Source organism: Pollicipes pollicipes, unplaced genomic scaffold (genome assembly GCF_011947565.3).
Source record: "Pollicipes pollicipes isolate AB1234 unplaced genomic scaffold, Ppol_2.1 Scaffold_3447;HRSCAF=4054_pilon_pilon_pilon, whole genome shotgun sequence".
Lineage (NCBI taxonomy): Eukaryota > Metazoa > Arthropoda > Thecostraca > Pollicipedomorpha > Pollicipedidae > Pollicipes > Pollicipes pollicipes.
In genome coordinates, this window is record NW_023596297.1 from 5676836 (window position 1) to 5695749 (window position 18914).

General features: G+C 54.0%; 1 protein-coding gene across 1 annotated transcript; it reads right to left on the bottom strand.

The window, feature by feature from the left end:
• Positions 1-923: 923 nt before the first annotated feature.
• Positions 924-18320, bottom strand: LOC119092019 (splicing factor 3A subunit 2; the record flags this gene model as incomplete). The annotated part of the gene is made up of 5 exons (XM_037214970.1): positions 18300-18320; positions 9696-10002; positions 9271-9400; positions 1634-1761; positions 924-1136 (listed from the first exon to the last, which is right to left on the bottom strand). Coding segments are annotated over exons 2-5 (759 nt in total), but the record flags the coding sequence as incomplete, so codon positions are not given.
• Positions 18321-18914: the final 594 nt, after the last annotated feature.

Consider the following 18914-nt stretch of genomic DNA (forward strand, 5'->3'; position numbering starts at 1 on the left):
GGAAGTTCACGATCGGCTCACCGTCTCGTTTCAAAGCCTGCTTTGTAGCATCCGTCCCCATGCCCATGTACAAATGCTTTGTCACACGAAAATAATCCCAACGGGCAGAGAAAATCCGTGGACAAAACCAAAAACCCGGTAAATCGCGATCCGTAGTGTATTGATGACAATGGGTAGAGAAAGTAGTGCCGGCTGGTACACCGTCGCAGCACCGCATGGGCAGATCTTGGTGCTCCGGAACACACCAAGGTCCGCCCTTCGTCATCGAGGACCACGAGAGGCTGTGGCGGCTGGCTGCTGGGCACCACGGGTCGGAGATGGCACCAACGCACCCACTCATCACGACTCGACAAGCCGTCACGACCTAGGCGGAGCCGGACGGGTTCGGCCGCCTGACAGCTACACCGCCACAGAATACACCAATCCCCACTACGGCGGCGGCGCTTGGAGGAGAAAAGAGCTTTAATCCGATCAAAGCTGAGGAATCACTGGCTGCGACGGACCCGGTGTCAGGCATCGCCAATGAGCGATATCCTCGAACCCGGCGGCGCCCACGGCCCGCACCGGCCGCGGCCACCACGCGGCCACTACGTGATCTTGGGCGGCGGCGGCGGCGCCCCCGGCTCCGACAGCTTGGGCGGCGGCGGCGGCACCGGGTTCATGGGCGGCGGCGGCGCGGGCGGCAGGCCAGGCGGCGCCGGCGGCGGCGGCGGCGGCAGGCCCGGCGGCGCCGGGGGCCGCCCGCTCAGCATCGCTGGCGCTCCGGGCGGTCGGCTGGTCGGCGGCGCTGGCGGTGCCGGTGGTGCCGGCGGTGCTGGCGGCGCCGGCGGAGGCGGCCGCAGGCCTGGCGGTCCACCCGGCGGCGGCGGCAGCATGGGCGGCGGCCCCGGCGGCCGGCCCATCGGCCCGCCGGCGAACGGAGGCGGCGGACGCGGAGGCATGATCGGCGGTCGCGGCGGCGGCGGCGGCGGCAGCACGTGCGGCCGCGGCGGTGGCGGGATGGTGGGCGGCGGGCCCGGCGGCCGCACCGGCTTCGGCTCCATCTTGTAGGCGAACTGCAGGAAGAATTGCTTGGTGTCCTTGTTCCAGAGAGTCCAGAACTTCTCCTCGCTTTTCTCCACCTCGCGGCTGGGAACCTGTCCAGACGGAGATGAACTGATCAGGAAACGACCACACAACCCTGATACTCCTGCATTATGAAGCAGAACGCACGCAACGGACACAACGCGACGATGCTCACTTGCATGCAAGGCCGCCTTTGGAATGATCATGAAGACATATGTCATATATTATGGAACATATATTTTATTTCACACTGCATCCATATCATCAGCTTCCCAGCTCAACAGATGCGCCTTTTTGCTATCCCTTACAACCACGTCAAATTGTGTCAAGTGTTACAGTGGACGGCATACGGCCGGGAACAAAACAATTCTCCTTTTCAATTCGAAGGACGGGTGCGTAGGCATGAAATGCACAAGCCATTCAAGCGCCGGACTGTGAGACAGCGATCGTTCACATCGTACCACGACTAGAACCGGACGACAATCCCGACATACCTCCCCCCCCCCCCCCACACTCCGCCTCAGGCGAACCGCCGCAGGGTTGTTAGATGTTGTGATGTTAGACCCACCTTGAAGGCGATCGTCTCGTACGGCTCGGCGGCGAACAGCAGGTACTGCCACTTGCGGTCGGGCGGCTCGATCTTCTGCTCGTAGGCCGACATGAAGCGGTGGCGGGGCACCACGCCGTCGGCTATCTCTGCGGCATGGCGGGACGCGCCGGTCAGCGGACCGCCGCCGGTGACGCGTCGCGCCGCACCACACGGCCACTCAGGCGGACAGGTGCTCGGGACCGGGCACGCCTCGCACGCACGGGACACGCCTCGGGACCGGGCATGCCTCGGGACTGGGCACGCCTCGCACGCACGGGACACGCCTCGGGACCGGGCATGCCTCGGGACTGGGCACGCCTCGGGACTGGGCACGCCTCGCACGCATGGGACACGCCTCGGGACCGGGCATGCCTCGGGACTGGGCACGCCTCGGGACTGGGCACATCTCGGGACCGGGCACGCCTCGGGACAGGACACGTCTCGGGACTGGGCACGCCTCGGGATAGGACACGCCTCGGGACCGGGCACGCCTCGCGACCGAGCACGGCTCGGGACAGGACTCGCCTCGGGACCGGACACGCCTCGGGACCGGGCACGCCTCGGGAGAGGACACGCCTCGGGACCGGGCACGCCTCGGGGGACACGCCTCGGGACTGGGCACGGCTCAGGACTGGGCACGGCTCGGGACACACTTGACGAGGCAAGTCACCAACCGCCCCATCTTAAAGGAATAAGATTCATTTGGAATGCGCTGAAAGTGAGCAACAAACCAGACAACTTCAAAGCCAGTTGATGGTGGATATGTTTAAGAAGCCGCTCGGTGGACGGCATCCAGCGCCTGCTACCACAGTGCACATCGACAGTACTAAATCACAACAACACGGTATGTGGAGAGTGATACGTGGTCATCTGCTTAATTGCTTCTTCACGCGCTTATGGCTCCGGCATTCAATGAATTTGGGTCGTCCAAAGCACCAAGTGAGTCGACAGTGGTAAATCAGAAGGATACGAAATGCGCAGCATATGCGCTTCAATACTGCAATCTTTCCCATGCTTCCGTGGTTGCCACTCAACAAATCCATCACGCGGGGCATTGTGCCTACTTCTACGTCACCCAGGGGCACGGGAAAATACTGCTCTAGAGGTGGTGGGGTGGAGGGGGGGGGGGGCGTACCCCTAGTTGCGCTTGTGATGCTATCTCTTGTTTCTACATCGCGCCAATACTTGCGCTCTTGCGACCGGGACGACCAGCGCCAACCCGCGACGCGCCGCTGACCGTGTTTTGCGTCGCTGAATGCCCAAACAGCATCGCATTTCCAGCGCACCAGCGAAGCGCCCCACTGTGTGGTTGGTGCGCGGGCAGGCGGTTTCGCGCGCACCATATTAGCTCCGCCTGACCGGTTTTTACGCGCCGCTTTCGTCCGTGCTCTCGGCGTAACTACCGGTGCACAGGGCTGGCCCGCACCTCTGACGGCGGCCGGGGTCAGCTCTGCAGATCGAAAGTCCATTGAACAAAGCGCGGGAGCGGCACGATGAGGCAGCCACGCCCCGGCCCGGCCACACCGGCACACAATCGGCAGCACTCACAGCGCAGCAGAGGCCGCGGCATGGCGGTGCACATCAGTGGTCCGTATACGAGTGCAACAAGTTGAGTAGTTTCCGACGCAAAAATGGCCAAATGTCCCGCCTCCTGCTGCCGGACCGAGTCTTGACGACAGGTAACCATCGTGACTTCTAGAATTCGCCACAGCAAAATCAAGATCCATTCTAACACATGAGGAACACGTGAATATTCTGCCCGCTGCTGAAGACCACGCCAACTGACAGTTCTACCGGCCATAAATCCAAACAGCCATCAACCGGCTACGACCTGCTCCAGCGGGCTACAGGTGTCCTCTCTTTTACGAAACCACCGCTGGGCGCGAGAGCTATCCAGGCTCCGAGCGGCCGGCCTGCAGCGGCGGTGTCCATCTCCCGCCGCGCGGTGACGCAACAGCGGCGGACGAGCGGCGAGGAGCCGTCCGGCACGCCGCGTGAGGCGGCCGGACGCGCCGGGGTCAGACGGCCAGCGGCGCACGCCGCGCCGCTCCACCCTCCCTCGCAACCCCCACCAGGACCCTGTCACGCCTCTCACCCCCCCCCCCCCCCCCCCCCCACTTTCACCGCCCTCAGACGCCGCGACGATGGCGGCGCCGCTGCATGCATGCATGCATCCTGGTAGCGCACAAGCAGCGACCGCTGCCGAGCGGGAGCTGAAAAAGCCGGTCATGCCGACAACCGATACAAGCGGAACACTGCCGTGCGGGACAACTACTGGAACACTATTAACATGCTGACGTCACTATAATGCGTGACCACCGCCGGGGACGAGTTTCAAAAGTCGATCATACTGGCAAACCGGTAGCATTCTGGTGCCACTGCACTGCATCACCGCGCGTGTCACTCGGACTGGAATACCAATTCTTTCCACATTAGTGCGTTAATGCCACTGCACTTTTGCACGCGCAACAATCAGTTGCAAAAATCATTACTTGCTTTTTCATGGAGTTGGATTGACGCGACTTTGGGCGGTCGCCAGCTGATGCCAACCATACCAAAATATAGGTGCAAGTATAATACATATCCTCAATTCAATCGTGCCTCTTTTACGGCAATTGACGTAACTTGAACTTATAGAGCAATGCCCGACCGAACCACAAAACACTCAACAACACGGTTCATGTGCAGAGACACAACTGAGCACAACTCGGAGATCACATCCAGTTTCTGCATCCTGCAACCGGCCATAATCCCGGCCCTGCCTGCCAGCTCTCGCAATGCGCCGTGCGCCGGGTCCGCCGGCCCGGGGAACGCACCGAGCGGCCCGCATCACCACCGACCGACCAAGCAACGGACCGGCCGGGCCGGACTCGGGCCGCCGCCGGTTTTTGCACGGGCCGCTTGGAAAGCGGCGGCGGCGGCGGCTGACGGACCAGCGCTCATCCCGGCCGGTCGGGGCCGGTTGAACCGGTCGGCGGCGGCGGCGGCGACCGCCGCACGCCGCGCGTCCCAGTACCCCGGCGCTGCAGCGATGGAGCGGAGCGTGCGCCAGCGGCGCGGCGATGACGACCAGCCGGCCACGCTGCACGTGCCCGACGCCGACAAGCAGCCGAGCGACGAGTGGCTGTCGCGGCGCGGCCGCAACATGGTGCTCGTCATCCTGCTCTACGTGGTCGTGTGCACGGGCGTGTTCGTGTGGTTCCAGGTGGGCCGGCAGCCGCCCAAGATGCTGGTCATCTCGGTGAGCGCGCTGCGCCACGACTACCTGTCCAAGGTGCCGTCGCGGGACGCGCCCTTCTTCACGCACTTCCTGCGCTACGGCTCGCGCGCCGAGTGGCTCAACCCGACGTTCCCGTCGGGCGGCGTGGCGACGCAAACGTCCATCTTCACCGGCCTCTACCCGGAAAAGCACGGCGTGCTGGGCGAGCACTTTATGGACCGCGACTCCGGCGAGCTGAGCGTGGACGGGCCGGCCGGACACTCGGCCGACGACCCGATCTGGTGGGGTGGCGTCAGACCACTCTGGAACTCGGCCGTCAAGCAGTGGCGCCGCGCGGCCGTCTTCAACGTGCACGGCGGCTGCGTGCAGTTTGACGGCTACTCGCCGAACTCCTGCCAGGCGCCGACCGGCGGCGACGACAACTTCAGCGAGAACCTGTCGAACGCGCTCGATCTGCTCCTGGGCGACGAGCACAACTACAACCTGGCCATCGTGCACACGGAAGTGCTGAAGGCGTCGGCCCAGCAGTACGGCGCCGAGTCGCGGCGCGTGCTGGACGAGCTGCTGACGCTGGACGCGCGGCTGCAGCAGATGGACCGCACACTGATCGAGCGCCAGCTGCGTGACAAGATCAACATCGTCATCGTGTCGGACGGCGGCCTTACCGACACCGAGACCATGGAGGTGGTAAACATCGACCGCTTCTTGCCGCACGAGGCTAGCGTCACCATCACCGGCAACGGCGCCGTCTGTTACGTCTACACGGACGAGGCACACCGCGACCTCGTCTACGGCGTGATCAGCAACATGCCGGGCACGCGTGCCTACCACCGCGACCAGATCCCCGAGCGCTACCGGCTGGCGCATCCGAGCCGCGTGCCCGACGTACTATTGGTGGCCGAGCCGGGCACGTTCATCGAGAACACGGCGCCTCTGGCGACAGGCGCGGCCGGCGGCTACGACGACACGGAGCAGGCGGTGCCTGAGATGCGGGGCGTGCTGCTGGCGCGCGGCCCGAGTTTCCGGCACGGCGTGGTGGTGCAGCCGGTGCACGCCGTCGACGTGTACCCGCTGCTGACGGCGCTGCTGGATGTCACCTCCGAGCTACACAGCGGCAGTCTGTCGCGTACCACCGACATGGTCAACTGGTGACGCAGCGACCTACTGGTGACGCGGCGGCCTAGTGGTGACGCGGCGGCCTTGTGGTGACGCGGCGACCTACTGGTGACGCGGCGGCCTACTGGTGACGCGGCGGACAGCTGGTCATGCCCGACCGATCAGGTCAGCTGGCGGCGCCGGCTTGATCCAGCTGACGGGCCAGCGGCCTGATGGGGTTAGCCGGTTCGCTCGGGTCAGCTGGCCCGGTCGGATCAGTGCACCGGCCTGACCGGCCAGACGGTGCGGCCCGGCCGGTCGGCTGGCCCCCTCGGACTCGTGCGCCGGTCACGTCCGGTCGGCTGGCGCTCGGGCCCCGTCTGGCCGGCTGACGCCGCCGGCCCCGTCTGGCGGACACGCGGCGCCGCCCACGAGGGCCCGCCGGTCGCTCCGGCCGGGCCGGCCAGACGGCGCGGCCCGGCCGGTCAGCCGGAGCGGCTCGGGGCAGCCCCGCCGGCGACACGGCGGAGTGGCGCGGCGCTGGGCCCGGGACCGCGGCGGGCCCTGGCCCAGCGCCGGCTCAGAGCGGAACACCGGCCGCCCCACGCCCACACAGCGCCCGCTCCGGCGCCAACCAGTTGGCGGCTTACGTGTGCCGAACAAATGTCACCAGCGGTTTGGCTGGCGTGATTCGGGTGAACTGTGCAGGAGTGGAAGCGTGGGTACAGCCTGAGTGTTCGTCATGTCTTCGATGGCAGTCGTTTTGCAAATACAGCGTTCCAGCGATAACGGACTTTTTTAACGGACAGTTTTGCACGACAAATCCACCACGAACCAAATTCATGAAGTCTCTCTCTAATCCGCATGACATTTTGGTTGTGGAGACCTCCCGCTACGCGATTCACGGAGCGTTACGTTCGTTGGAGAATACACCCTCGGATCGGATTCCACTTCGCACACGCTGAAACACGTACGTGACGTCTCCCGATCGCAAGAGGTCCTACAATTACTGAGTGAATCGTCCGACACATCTCCTGTGCGCCGCATTTGCTGGGGAAGCGACAGCGCGTGAATATCACACTTCACGGCTGAAGTGCAGATCCACTCAGTTCAGCAGTGGCTCCAGAAGCGGGACCGCCGGCTGACGGTCGACACAGGCTCTGCCGTCGGATTCATGCGGACCTTTTTATCGGGCATTTTTATCGGGCAAACATCGGCCAGTTTCGGGTGACGTGACGCTAGGCTTTAACGGATCTGGAGAAACACCTCAAGGTCACACAATGCGAATCTTCCAGTTACTTTCAAAAACCTGTTCAGCGTTTCCTTTAGGTCTAATGGTATCTTATGTACTTCTCTGAGCTCCAAACTAACCACAAACAATGAACACGGCTATATCACAGCATGCTTAAGAGGCCACTGTCCTCAGTCCCGAAGGAGCATACAGTTCAACTGTCGACACGGCCATCCAACTGGTGAGCCGCCGCCAGCCGACCCGCACCAGACGGGTTCCGAAACGACAAACTCGGCCCGCCCTGCGTCTGAGGTCGGCGAGCTGCCCCACCGTACCCCGCTCCGCTCCACCGTACACCTCCCACTGTACCCCGCTCCCTCCACCGTACTGCAACCGTCCTACCGCACCCCGCCCCGCTCCACCATACTACACCTGTCCCACTGTACCCCGCTCCGCTCCACCGTACTGCAACCGTCCTACCGCACCCCGCCCCGCTCCACCGTACTACACCTGTCCCACTGTACCCCGCTCCGCTCCACCGTACTGCAACCGTCCTACCGCACCCCGCCCCGCTCCACCGTGCTACACCTGTCTCACTGCACCTCGCTCCGCTCCACCGTACTGCAACCGTCCTACCGCACCCCGCCCCGCTCCACCGTACTACACCTGTCTCACTGTACCTCGCTCCGCTCCACCGTACTGCAACCGTCCTACCGCACCCCGCTCCGCTCCACCATACTACACCTGTCCCACCGTACCCCGCTCCGCTCCACCGTACTACACCTGTCCCACTGTACCCCGCTCCGCTCCACCGTACTGCAACCGTCCTACCGCACCCCGCCCCGCTCCACCGTACTACACCTGTCCCACTGTACCTCGCTCCGCTCCACCGTACTGCAACCGTCCTACCGCACCCCGCTCCGCTCCACCATACTACACCTGTCCCACCGTACCCCGCTCCGCTCCACCGTACTACACCTGTCCCACTGTACCCCGCTCCGCTCCACCGTACTGCAACCGTCCTACCGCACCCCGCCCCGCTCCACCGTACTACACCTGTCCCACAGTACCACGCTCCGCTCCACCGTACTGCAACCGTCCTACCGCACCCGCCCCGCTCCACCGTACTACACCTGTCTCACTGTACCTCGCTCCGCTCCACCGTACTGCAACCGTCCTACCGCACCCCGCTCCGCTCCACCATACTACAACTGTCCCACCGTACCCCGCTCCGCGCCACCGAACTGCACCTATCCCACCGTACCCCGCTCCGCTCCACCGTACAGCACCCGTCCCACCGCATCCCGCTCCGTTAACAGGGCGACCACCCACTGCACGCTGTTAAGCCATCTCATGTGATGCGGTGATGCGCATCGAGTTCTCATGACTTCAGCCTCGCTGAAATTTGCCGCACCGGGAGCTGACCACAAAGCCGAATCATTCCGTCGTGGCTTCCGGGCCGCAAACCCACAAGGTCGTTACACGGCGGGCATGTGTCCAGTTTTCTTTGCCATCGGAAATCGCGACAACGACGTCGCTCTCCTTTATATGGAACGTCAGGGGCTATAATAACCACATCAGCGTTCATGGACAGGGCGTAACCGAGGTTCGGACACGGGCCCCACGTTGGAGCCGGGAGCGCATACCACTCAGCCATTACCCCTGGCCTACTGGGGCGGCCCAGGAATAAGACAGGCATCACGATAGCGAATTTGTTTAATGATAGGCAGCCATGGATACAACAGGGCCCGTGATTCCCGCGTCTATCTGTACCTAATCGGTGCGGCATGGGTAGCTTCTCGCAACACTGATGCATAATATGGTGAGACAAAAATGTGTTGCGATAGATGAATCAAATTCACTAAATAATGAAGATTGAAAGACCTGGCTCGCCACAAGTCCACCTGTGGATCACCATGCTGACAGCGCCGCCATCCAGCACGTGCTCCGACCCTCCACCGCAGCAATGGCGCTGCCCCGTTCTGCCGCCGGTCGCAGCCACGGTGCGAACGTCAGCGACAGAGGGCAGCACCGGCGCCCGGTGAGCCGACTGGCCGCGCTCTGACTGACCTGGGTAGTCCACCTGGAACAGCAGGCTCTGCTGGCCGCTGTCGGGCGCGCGCTGCTTGTTGACGCGGTAGCCGGGACGACCAATCTTGACGAACTTCTTAATGTCCACCCGCGCCTTCTCCGGAGCCGGCTGGGGGAGGACGGGCTGTCAGTCCTGCCAGCGCGGCGGGGTATCGAGGCCCGCCCGTCGGTCCATGGCGCCGCATCCGACGGATCGAGCGGAGCGGCGCCCCCGCGCAGCCGGCGCACACCGCAGATTCGGCACACCGACTGCCACACGCGACTGGCACGTACTGACCCCGAATCTGACTGCCATTCTGAGACAGCACCCTAAAGCTTACTCTCCTCATCCTCGCACCCCCCCCCCCCCCCCCCCTCCCACCGCCCGTCGAGGGCCGGCCGCGTTCCGGCGGTCTCGTGCCCACCTGCTGCGGCGCCTCGCGCGCCTCCTTGGCGGCGCGGCGCGCCAGGTTGGCCTGGTGCTTCTTGCCCTGCGTGTGTGCCAGGTACGAGCCCTCGTTGTTGTGCAGTGTCAGGCACAGCTTGCACTCATACGAGCCCAGGTGGTTGCGCATGAAGTAGGGGTCCTTCTGCAGGTCGATGGTCTCGAGCGCGAGCTGGCGCAGCCGCTCGCGCCGGTCACGGTTCGACTCAGACCAGGAGGCCTGGCCGCCGCCACCCGTCTTGCCGCCAGCGCGGTGCTGGAAGTCCATTCTGGTGCTGGAGTGTTACCTGCAGAGTCAGCACAAAGGTTAGATGCTGATGGGTTAGTTCGCCATGTGATCTGAGCTTAAACTAGGAAGTAACAAAATTAGTGGTCACTATTGCATAACACATACTATATGTGAATATATATACATATATATATACATATATATATATACATATATATATATATATATATATATATATATATATATATATATATATATATATATATATATATATATACACGAACATGCAGAATAACTAGCACCTGTGCCGCGATCTAGTTTTACAAGAGATCAGATATGGAAATGTGGATAACACAGTGTATGAATGTTGCCTGGAATGGTCTTTGAAAAATACCGAGAAATGAGAAACGAGAAGCAGAGTGGCGCCGGTGTGCAAATTAGCAAAGCTCTCACCTCCTACGACCTAAGGAGACCAACTTAAAATTGAACATGATTTAACCTACCATTAACCATGAACCGCATTAATTGCCAACGATGCAACGAACGGAGACAAACAACCGTACACCCAATCGCCTACCACTGACGGCTACCTACTTCCACTCCACCACAGTGCCGTGGCGATGCAAATGGGAGAATCACTCACAATTCAGCGTCGAAAACGTCTCAGCTATTCAGTAACTCAAGCCCACCTCCCAAGCGACCAGGCTGGAGGATGCACACCGCAAAACTATCCAATCTGTTTAAAAGATTCGTCCCCCCGTGACTGATTTGCCAATAGCTTAAGTTTTCAGCTCGCGCTCAAGCCTTGAACAGGTTTGGGAGCTCAACGAGGGAAGCTGTGCAGAGACGAGCATCAAGGTTATAAAGGGCTTATTTGTGCTTGCCTATAACTGCCCGTGGTCGGATTCCTGACCACTTGTTGGCATCCGGAGTACAAAAAGATAAAGACGGCTCGGCAATTAAAGGATGTAAGTCTGACATATAAGGGTCAGAAATTCGGGAAAAAACGAGAAACGTTGATAGTACTACCCAAAAACTGTTCGAATGACTGCGGCAAGAACACCAGAAGGCTATAGAAACATGAGCCAATTTAACCCGACAAATTAATGACAAGCATTGATGAGGATAAAATCACCAAGAAGTTGAAATACAACTCATCATTTTTCACAATGTTGTTGGTTAAAGCGCACCGAAAACCATTAATGTGTTGTTTTATCCACCGGAGTCAGCGGACTGACTGACTCTGATCTCCTTTGGCCGACATGGTACTTTTCAGTTGTGCTTGCGCTATATTGGTAAATCGGTTGAGAGTGCTGTCTGTCTCTATTGCTCGGCTGAGACGTTCGGGGCCTCGTGTGGTGTCCAGTAGCTGGAAAGTGGGGGCACGACGGTTTTGCCGCGCTTTTGCCGTTTTTGAAGCCAGGTAGCTGCGGCACCACGACGTAGAGTGTGAATAGCGTGATCGAGGTGGCACGTGAGAAAGTGGCCGTCTGTCGCACATTCTTTGGCATTTTTTTATGCCATTTAAACCCTGCTCAGCGCCAAACTTATGTTACGAAACTACGTCATTCAGTAAGCGACTTGTTGGTTTCTTTAAGAGAATCGGATAAAGTGCTTATTATTTATTTACATTGGGCAGGTGACAGCGGCCGCGATAACGGTCAAATGACGTCAGAGAGCAGGACGGACCGTGCCGAGCACTGCCGCATGTTAAGCTTTCGCCACCAAATTCCGTCGTTCCCCTGGAATTGTGCGACCGGCTGGTAGGGGTCGCGGCTCGCTCAACAAGTGCTGATAAGCGTGAGATCTGATCCCAGAAATCCATACATGCAAAGGGTCCAGATTAAATCTAAAAAGTACAGTAGTAGTTGAGAAAAGACTTGCCTAAATCCATGGTATGGTAAGTTTTTTTCAAAGATTGCCCACTCATCCATATATGTACACATGTTTCATGTTATTGAGTTTGGGGCTGTGCTGTTTCAGTATACCATGTTCAATGCTGATGTTTTCTTTCATTTGAGGCGCTTTTACATGAATTGATGTATATAAAATGTGACCCTTCTGTTCAGTACCACTCATCATACTGCTATCTCCAATCATGCAGTAGATAACAGCATAATGACTTGCAGCACCTCAAAATTTTGTACCCCAATTTAAAAAGCTGTACTCTGCTACCAGCATTTTTTTGGATTTCCACCCTGTAACATACTTATCTTAGCTGGTAGCTAACCAAAATATGAATGAAAATATTATCTCTTATGTCTCTCCATGGTAAATAACCATGTGACATACTCTGTCACAATTTTATCCTTACATACTATATTTCAACACATCCTGTAATCAGTACTGCAAGTGACATTAACACACTTGTATAACCATGCATTGACCATTGTGTGAGCCCCAACCACACCATGTGATCCTAAATTCCAGATGACTTGCATAATTTCAGGACTTTGTGAAAAGCCTTAATGTGCTGCAATTCTCCACATTGTCAGCTCCACCCACTGTTGATCCCACATGTCACCTGACTTTTAACCTTAAGTAGGGTCAATGATACCAGAAGCCATAGTTATGGGCGCTGCATGACCTTTAGCAGTCGATGCACCCTAAAACCCCAAATCATCATCATCATCACGACACCAGAAGCCATTCAGACTAGACAAATAGCAATAACAAAAGTAACTCAAACCCACCCCACCACTGGCTGGTAAATCAGCGCTTGATCCTGTTATATAGGTAGTTTGCATTGCAAATGCAATAGAATCCTTTGGAATCTGCAGAACAACTTTTATTTTATAACTTTCATCTCCAGCAGCTTTTTGAGAGCCCGGAAAGTCCAGCTTGAGGTGGTGTACACTTTCAATGTACGATGGTAACCAATTTGCATTCGGTGTCTGAAACTTGGGTGTTTCTTGGTGTTTTTAGCCCCAAGACATTTTGTTCTCCACCGATATACCCTGGAAGGAATATAAAAATTGTTCTCTACAAGTAACATCAGATGGTGGCAGGCTATTCCTGAAACTTCGACGGCATCATGTGCCACACTCACATGACCAAACAAGGGATACTGCCTGTGGGTTTCAGCCGAATCCTTTCATCATATCACACACAATATTTCCTTTCAATGCAATCAGTGACCAGGTCTGTCGCTCCTCACCGGCGCACACTTAATAACCCACCTAACGTCCACCAATGACACCCTGTGCTCAGGCTCCAGGCCTGGAGCCCACACTCAAAACAACAACAGCCTCTCTTGATGGGCCAGGGAGAAGTGAGAGAACAGAAAACATCTTGTATATGCCACAATTCAATGTTTCTGGATTGCACGTGGAAATCATTGTAACACAATACAAATTGATACAAAAGTAGATATCACACCAACATATATCCCTAAATATAACATGAACTGATCACATATTGGTTGCAAGATTATTTTAAATCCATTTTTAAATAGCATTGGCATTAAACTTGCATTTGAAGCTATTAAAATGGAGATTGTATAGATGGCACGACAGTGATGTCAAACACTGTCCGGTCAAACACCATCCCAAGCAGTTGCTTGGATGCACAGAAATCTATGACTTCCATAGTCTCCAGCTCTTAGAAAGGAGTTGGCATTGGAGAAAACACATGTTTGACACCAAGAAATCTGAGCTGAGCACAGGATGAAAAAAAACATTAAAGAGGCATTACAGAGAAACATGCATTTTTTTCTATCAATCTACTGAGCATCCCCACAAAACTTTGATCTGAGTATAATGCCAGTGTGGGAAAAACCTCCGTTTTCTGGTGGATGTGACACCAGGAAATTTTGTACTCCAGGCTCTTGACTGGTAAGAATGACAATTTTTGTACTCCAGACAAACACTGCAGTCGCCCCACAAAGCAGACACCATTGCAAATGTATGAGCCTGAGTATAAGTACCAAGGCAGGCAGTTTTGCTTCCTTGATAGCCAGGAGGGTGCATGAACTTTGCTTTCATAAAGTGAGTTATAACTTTTATCTGATTTCCAGGGACCAAACATATGGAGCACCAAGAAATGGAGACAAGCATCTGCAATCCTGCAGGAGCTGGCCAATCCAGGGCATTCATGTTAATGTCCTTCATCATTGTATTACATGGGTTAGATGCACTTGTACAAGCCTATGCAACTCCTGAATGGTGATGACAACTCATGTGAGTTACTTCTGTGGGAATGAAATAAACTGGAATATGAAATGTGCTTGTTTTAAGTATCTACCGCTGCCACATACCTTGCATGTCATTACCTGTGGGGAAAATATATGGCGCACCTGAGTAAGAAGACCGCATTCTCCACGACGCACACACCCACCGATAACGTTCAAGAAACGGACAAACATATCACGGCTCTGGCTCCCACCACGCGACGAACCCATCGCCCCCCGTACCCGAAACCAGCGGCAGCCCAGCCTCCTGCAACTGACGAGTGCATTTTCGAGCAGTGAAGGTCCGCGTCGCAACAGACACCTACAACAATATTCGTTCGACCAGAAACCGCTAGCAGCACCAAAATCACCGCTGGCACATCTTCTTCAACTAGGTCATTCAAAGACTCGCCAAGCAAGAAGTCCAGCATGCCAACTATGCTCTTAACTTACCTCATATTAAGATAACATGTTAGCGATTTTACCAAAGGACGTGCATCTTGCAAACAGTTTGGTGGGAAAATTCCAAAGATTGCAGCATTGCACATCCTTTTCAAACGCTTGTTTCATTCCTGCTCCTGCCATATGAGCCACCAATCACCATCCAACTTGCAATTAAACTCAAAATCATAGCATTCAAACACACCACATATCGGCACTTTTGAGATAGAACCATGACATTAAATGGCACCCAAATATCACGTTTGTGGGCGGCACTTTTGGTGGTAACGGCTTCTTTTGGGTTCTTAAATGTCATCAGGAATTACGTTCCCAAAATGGGAGTTTGTGGCATGCAGCATTCCAAAACTTATTACTATTGTATAAATGATAGTACGTCAACCACTTTTTCAGGAATCGGTAAATGTCGGTCTTTGAAGATTCGAGGATATCTTACTTATTTAACAACGGTATCATGTCTCCAGGCTCAACCAGTACCTATACTTGTAAGATAGAGATGGTCCATAACCAAGTGGGAAAAAATCGCAGTACTTGGTTGCCCTTCTCACAATGGGGCCTATGGGGAGACCCGGGGAGAACAAGCCGGAGTACAAGCCAGAGAACAGCAAGTTTTTAGCAAAGTTAGCCAAATTTAATTGAAAAATTTCCTTTTTTTGGTATCGCCTAGATACGGGCCTTCCTCAGAGGGTATTGAAATGGCATGATATGCCTTAGAATGAGAAATATCTATAGATTTGTAGTACAGGTACTGCATTATCTCGGCGTTGTCTTGCGCCACCAGAAGATCATATATATTTGTAGGTGGAAAATAGCAACTTTAAATGCATGACTGTAAGGCTCTATGATTTTTCTACCACAAACTTAACAATTTGTGTTGGTGCAACTGCATAAATGGCTTTTCTTGGACTATTCATCACAGCCTGTCATTTCAGGACCGACCCGTGGTACTTGTACTTGGTTGCCCCATTGATGAGTGCTAGAATGCCATCACAATGTCTGTGAATGCGACAGAACTCCTGTGCATGGTTCGGTTGTCTTGATGCGGTGAGAGTGAGGAGGGCGGAGGGTGAGTGAAGCTGCTTGGGATTATGTACATCGTAGCTGCGAGTTTGAGGTATTCAGTGAGGCCAGGTGGAATTGGCCTTAAATTGGTATATACTTAAATTTTCACACAGCATGCATCCACACTTCTAAAGTTACTTGGGATTTAGCTTTGGACCGCTATTAAGTCATTCCAAAAAAAGGTAAATAAATACTGGGGGACTGATCTATAAATGTTTGCTGCTGCAGGCTGGTACAGAATCACCTTGGTATAACCTACTCTACCTACAGCATGGTGGGTAGGTACGTAGGTACTAAGATATCTATATACAACATTAATGCTAGGCCTGGGTTTCCCATGTGGGATCAAATATGAGGCTGGCCTCTTTTCAGCCTGTGGTTATATTTGCTGTAAACTGACAGGTGGCAATGCTGCCATGTTCCTTGCTGTCAGGCATAAGGTCTTGCAGTGACACTATCAAAATTGTCCCTACATAGGATCATAGGGAACTTGGAAAAGAGGAGAGGGATAACAGGAGGTGCAGGAAGAGAGGAGGAGCAGAAGTGGAGGAGGAGTGGGAGGAGAAGAGTGACAGAAAGAGAAGGTGAGGAACTGAAAGAGGAGAAGAGCAGAAAGAGAAGGATAGGAAGAGGAACACTTTTGGTATGTTTATATTAATTATGTTAAGGCCAAAAGGACAACATGTTAGTGATGTCACATACATAAGGCTTTCATAGTCAGTTGCAGCTGCCTAAGACTCATTCAAAAACCAGGGTGTGATGTGCAGTGGTTGTCTGCAATTCAGTTTGTCAGTAAGCAGAGGATGCACCTGATTTATCATTTTGATATTGCATAAGTTTGCATGTAGATAGGTAATGATAAGTAACTGAGCTTTGTATGATGCACCTGTAGATGCATATGTATAAAGTTTTGTTATTAACCTCTCTAACTGTATATTTCTTATCAACATGTACCATTACTCGATCTTTGTACGTATAGGTGAGCTAGTAGCACTACAGGGATGTGGATGGGATCATTGTGGCACCCTCACTCACAAGAAGTGCTCTGTTCCACTGAAATGCAAAATTGCATGCTGACACTAATTTTTGCCAGAAAAACATTGGGAGAATGTTGACCCATTAAAGGCAGTATGTGATGCCTTCCAAGCAAGGCCATTGTGCAGACACTCATTCCACATTAGACAGACCTTTGCTTGCAGGCAAGTTTGTACTCCAACCACAAAAAATTTGTACTCCACCACCAGCAAAAAAAAACTAATTTCCCACCCTGTAATGCTATGAAAGTTTCTTGTTCTCAATTGAGAAGAGCTTTTGGTTTTGCATTTACATCATTATCTACATTTTAGAGAACTAACTTTTATTTGAGCTGGGTTTTGCCAATGAGCAATTTTTACAAAATTATTAAGGTCCTAAAAACCAATATCAAAACTCATAGATACCTTACAGCAGCTCTGTTGTTGAAAAATGCTACCCTGTGCAACATTTAAGTGGCCTTCCTGCATTTTTTGGAGGAGCTGCATGCAGAGCCATATTGGGCATGATAGTGCAATTGGTTGATAACATAGATAACAGCAATACATAAATTTAGCTTAGTGTCATACACTGAGAAAAGTGTTGCATCAGACACCAATCAGTTAGCAGATATGGCCATGCTTCTCATATACAGCTGGTTTTCTCTATAAGGAAATAATTCCTTGGCTCCTGCTGCATCAAACTCTGAGCCTGATCCTGCAGCAGCCTGACATCCCAGATGGCACAGTTTTGTACATAACTTTGTGGAGCAGATGAGCAGAGAACTCTTCAAGCCCACATAAATGGCTCAAACCATGCTCTCCCTGATTTTGACCAAATGCCTTCTCAAAGTTGGGAGAGGGGCTATCAACCCACCCAGCCAAATAGGAAATTAAACTCTACACCCCCATGGTTCAAAATTAGGCATGCCTCAGTCAGCTAAAGTCCAGGTAGATGTCATATCGCCCCAGAATCTGTTCTTTAGATGAGCCAGATAGCACCCTGGCTAGAACCTAGCTGCATTACTAGGTCCCAGGTACCCTTTCTATATTCTTGAAGCTTGCATGACATTTCAATCATAAAGTTGTAATGATGTGGTCTGGGGAATTATAACACAGGCACAACATTCAAAGCATTCATTTCTATCAACCTTAATTGATACTCATATCTATACAATAGAGGTGTCAATATCAACTTTCCACCAGCTCCATAGCTTTGAAAAATACAGGTGTGAGCATAGACCGTGAAAGGAAGAGGTTACTCAGGAAGCTAGAAAAATCAAAATTTCAAGCACCAATATCCACCCAGACCAGAAAAAGTATGGCATCTAGAATATTTTGTTTTCAATACAAGTTGTCATTTTGAAGTTTTTGTTCTCTACCCTAAGAGCGAAAAGCAAAGTTCAGGTACTGTATGCATGCCTTCCAAAATGTGAGATTTTTAGTAAAAGAAGTATCGAGGACCTGGACAAAAGTGCATGGATGAAAGATCGCTTCGAAAAATGGATTGCGAGGTCACTGGTGAGCCACGCTCGACGTGAGACAATTACAACGCCACCAGCTCACATTCTGGTCGTCCCCAACCAACGAGCATTGCCATAACTGGACGCATGCAAATTGTAGAATTTATATAATTCCGTTGTTGTCTTCACCTACCTGTACGAATAAGCAATGCTTTGCTTATAGCCAGAGCGAACCTACCCTACGGACCTCGTACCGGACCTAGCCGGGAACCGTCAAACGCGGCACGAACGTTACGCGTTGTTTTTCGGCCGCCGGATGATCGCAGGGAGCTGATAATCTACTGCCGTTTTTTCGCCGAGCACCGGGCCAATCAGAGACGCACCCTTACACAGCAGCCTGAAAACCGATAATTTTGATGAAAATTCACACTTCAATTTGAGTCGATCACTTGACCTACGTATATTTTTGAATTTACGTTCTAGGTCAGGAGAGAGAGAGAGAGAGAGAGAGAGAGAGAGAGAGAGAGAGAGAGAGAGAGAGAGAGAGAGAGAGAGAGAGAGAGAGAGAGAGAGAGAGAGAGAGAGAGAGAGAGAGAGAGAGAGAGAGAGAGAGAGAGAGAGAGAGGGAGAGAGAGAGAGAGGGCCACGGACGAGCAATGAAATAATCCCGTTGTTGGATGCACGGAGACGCGTAAGAAAACGATACACCGACCCCTACAGCACATACGGACTTCCAAGGTGGTTTATATCGTCGAGGCACTGCAAATTTATAGTATGCGAAAAGAAACCTAGCAGAAGCACTATGACA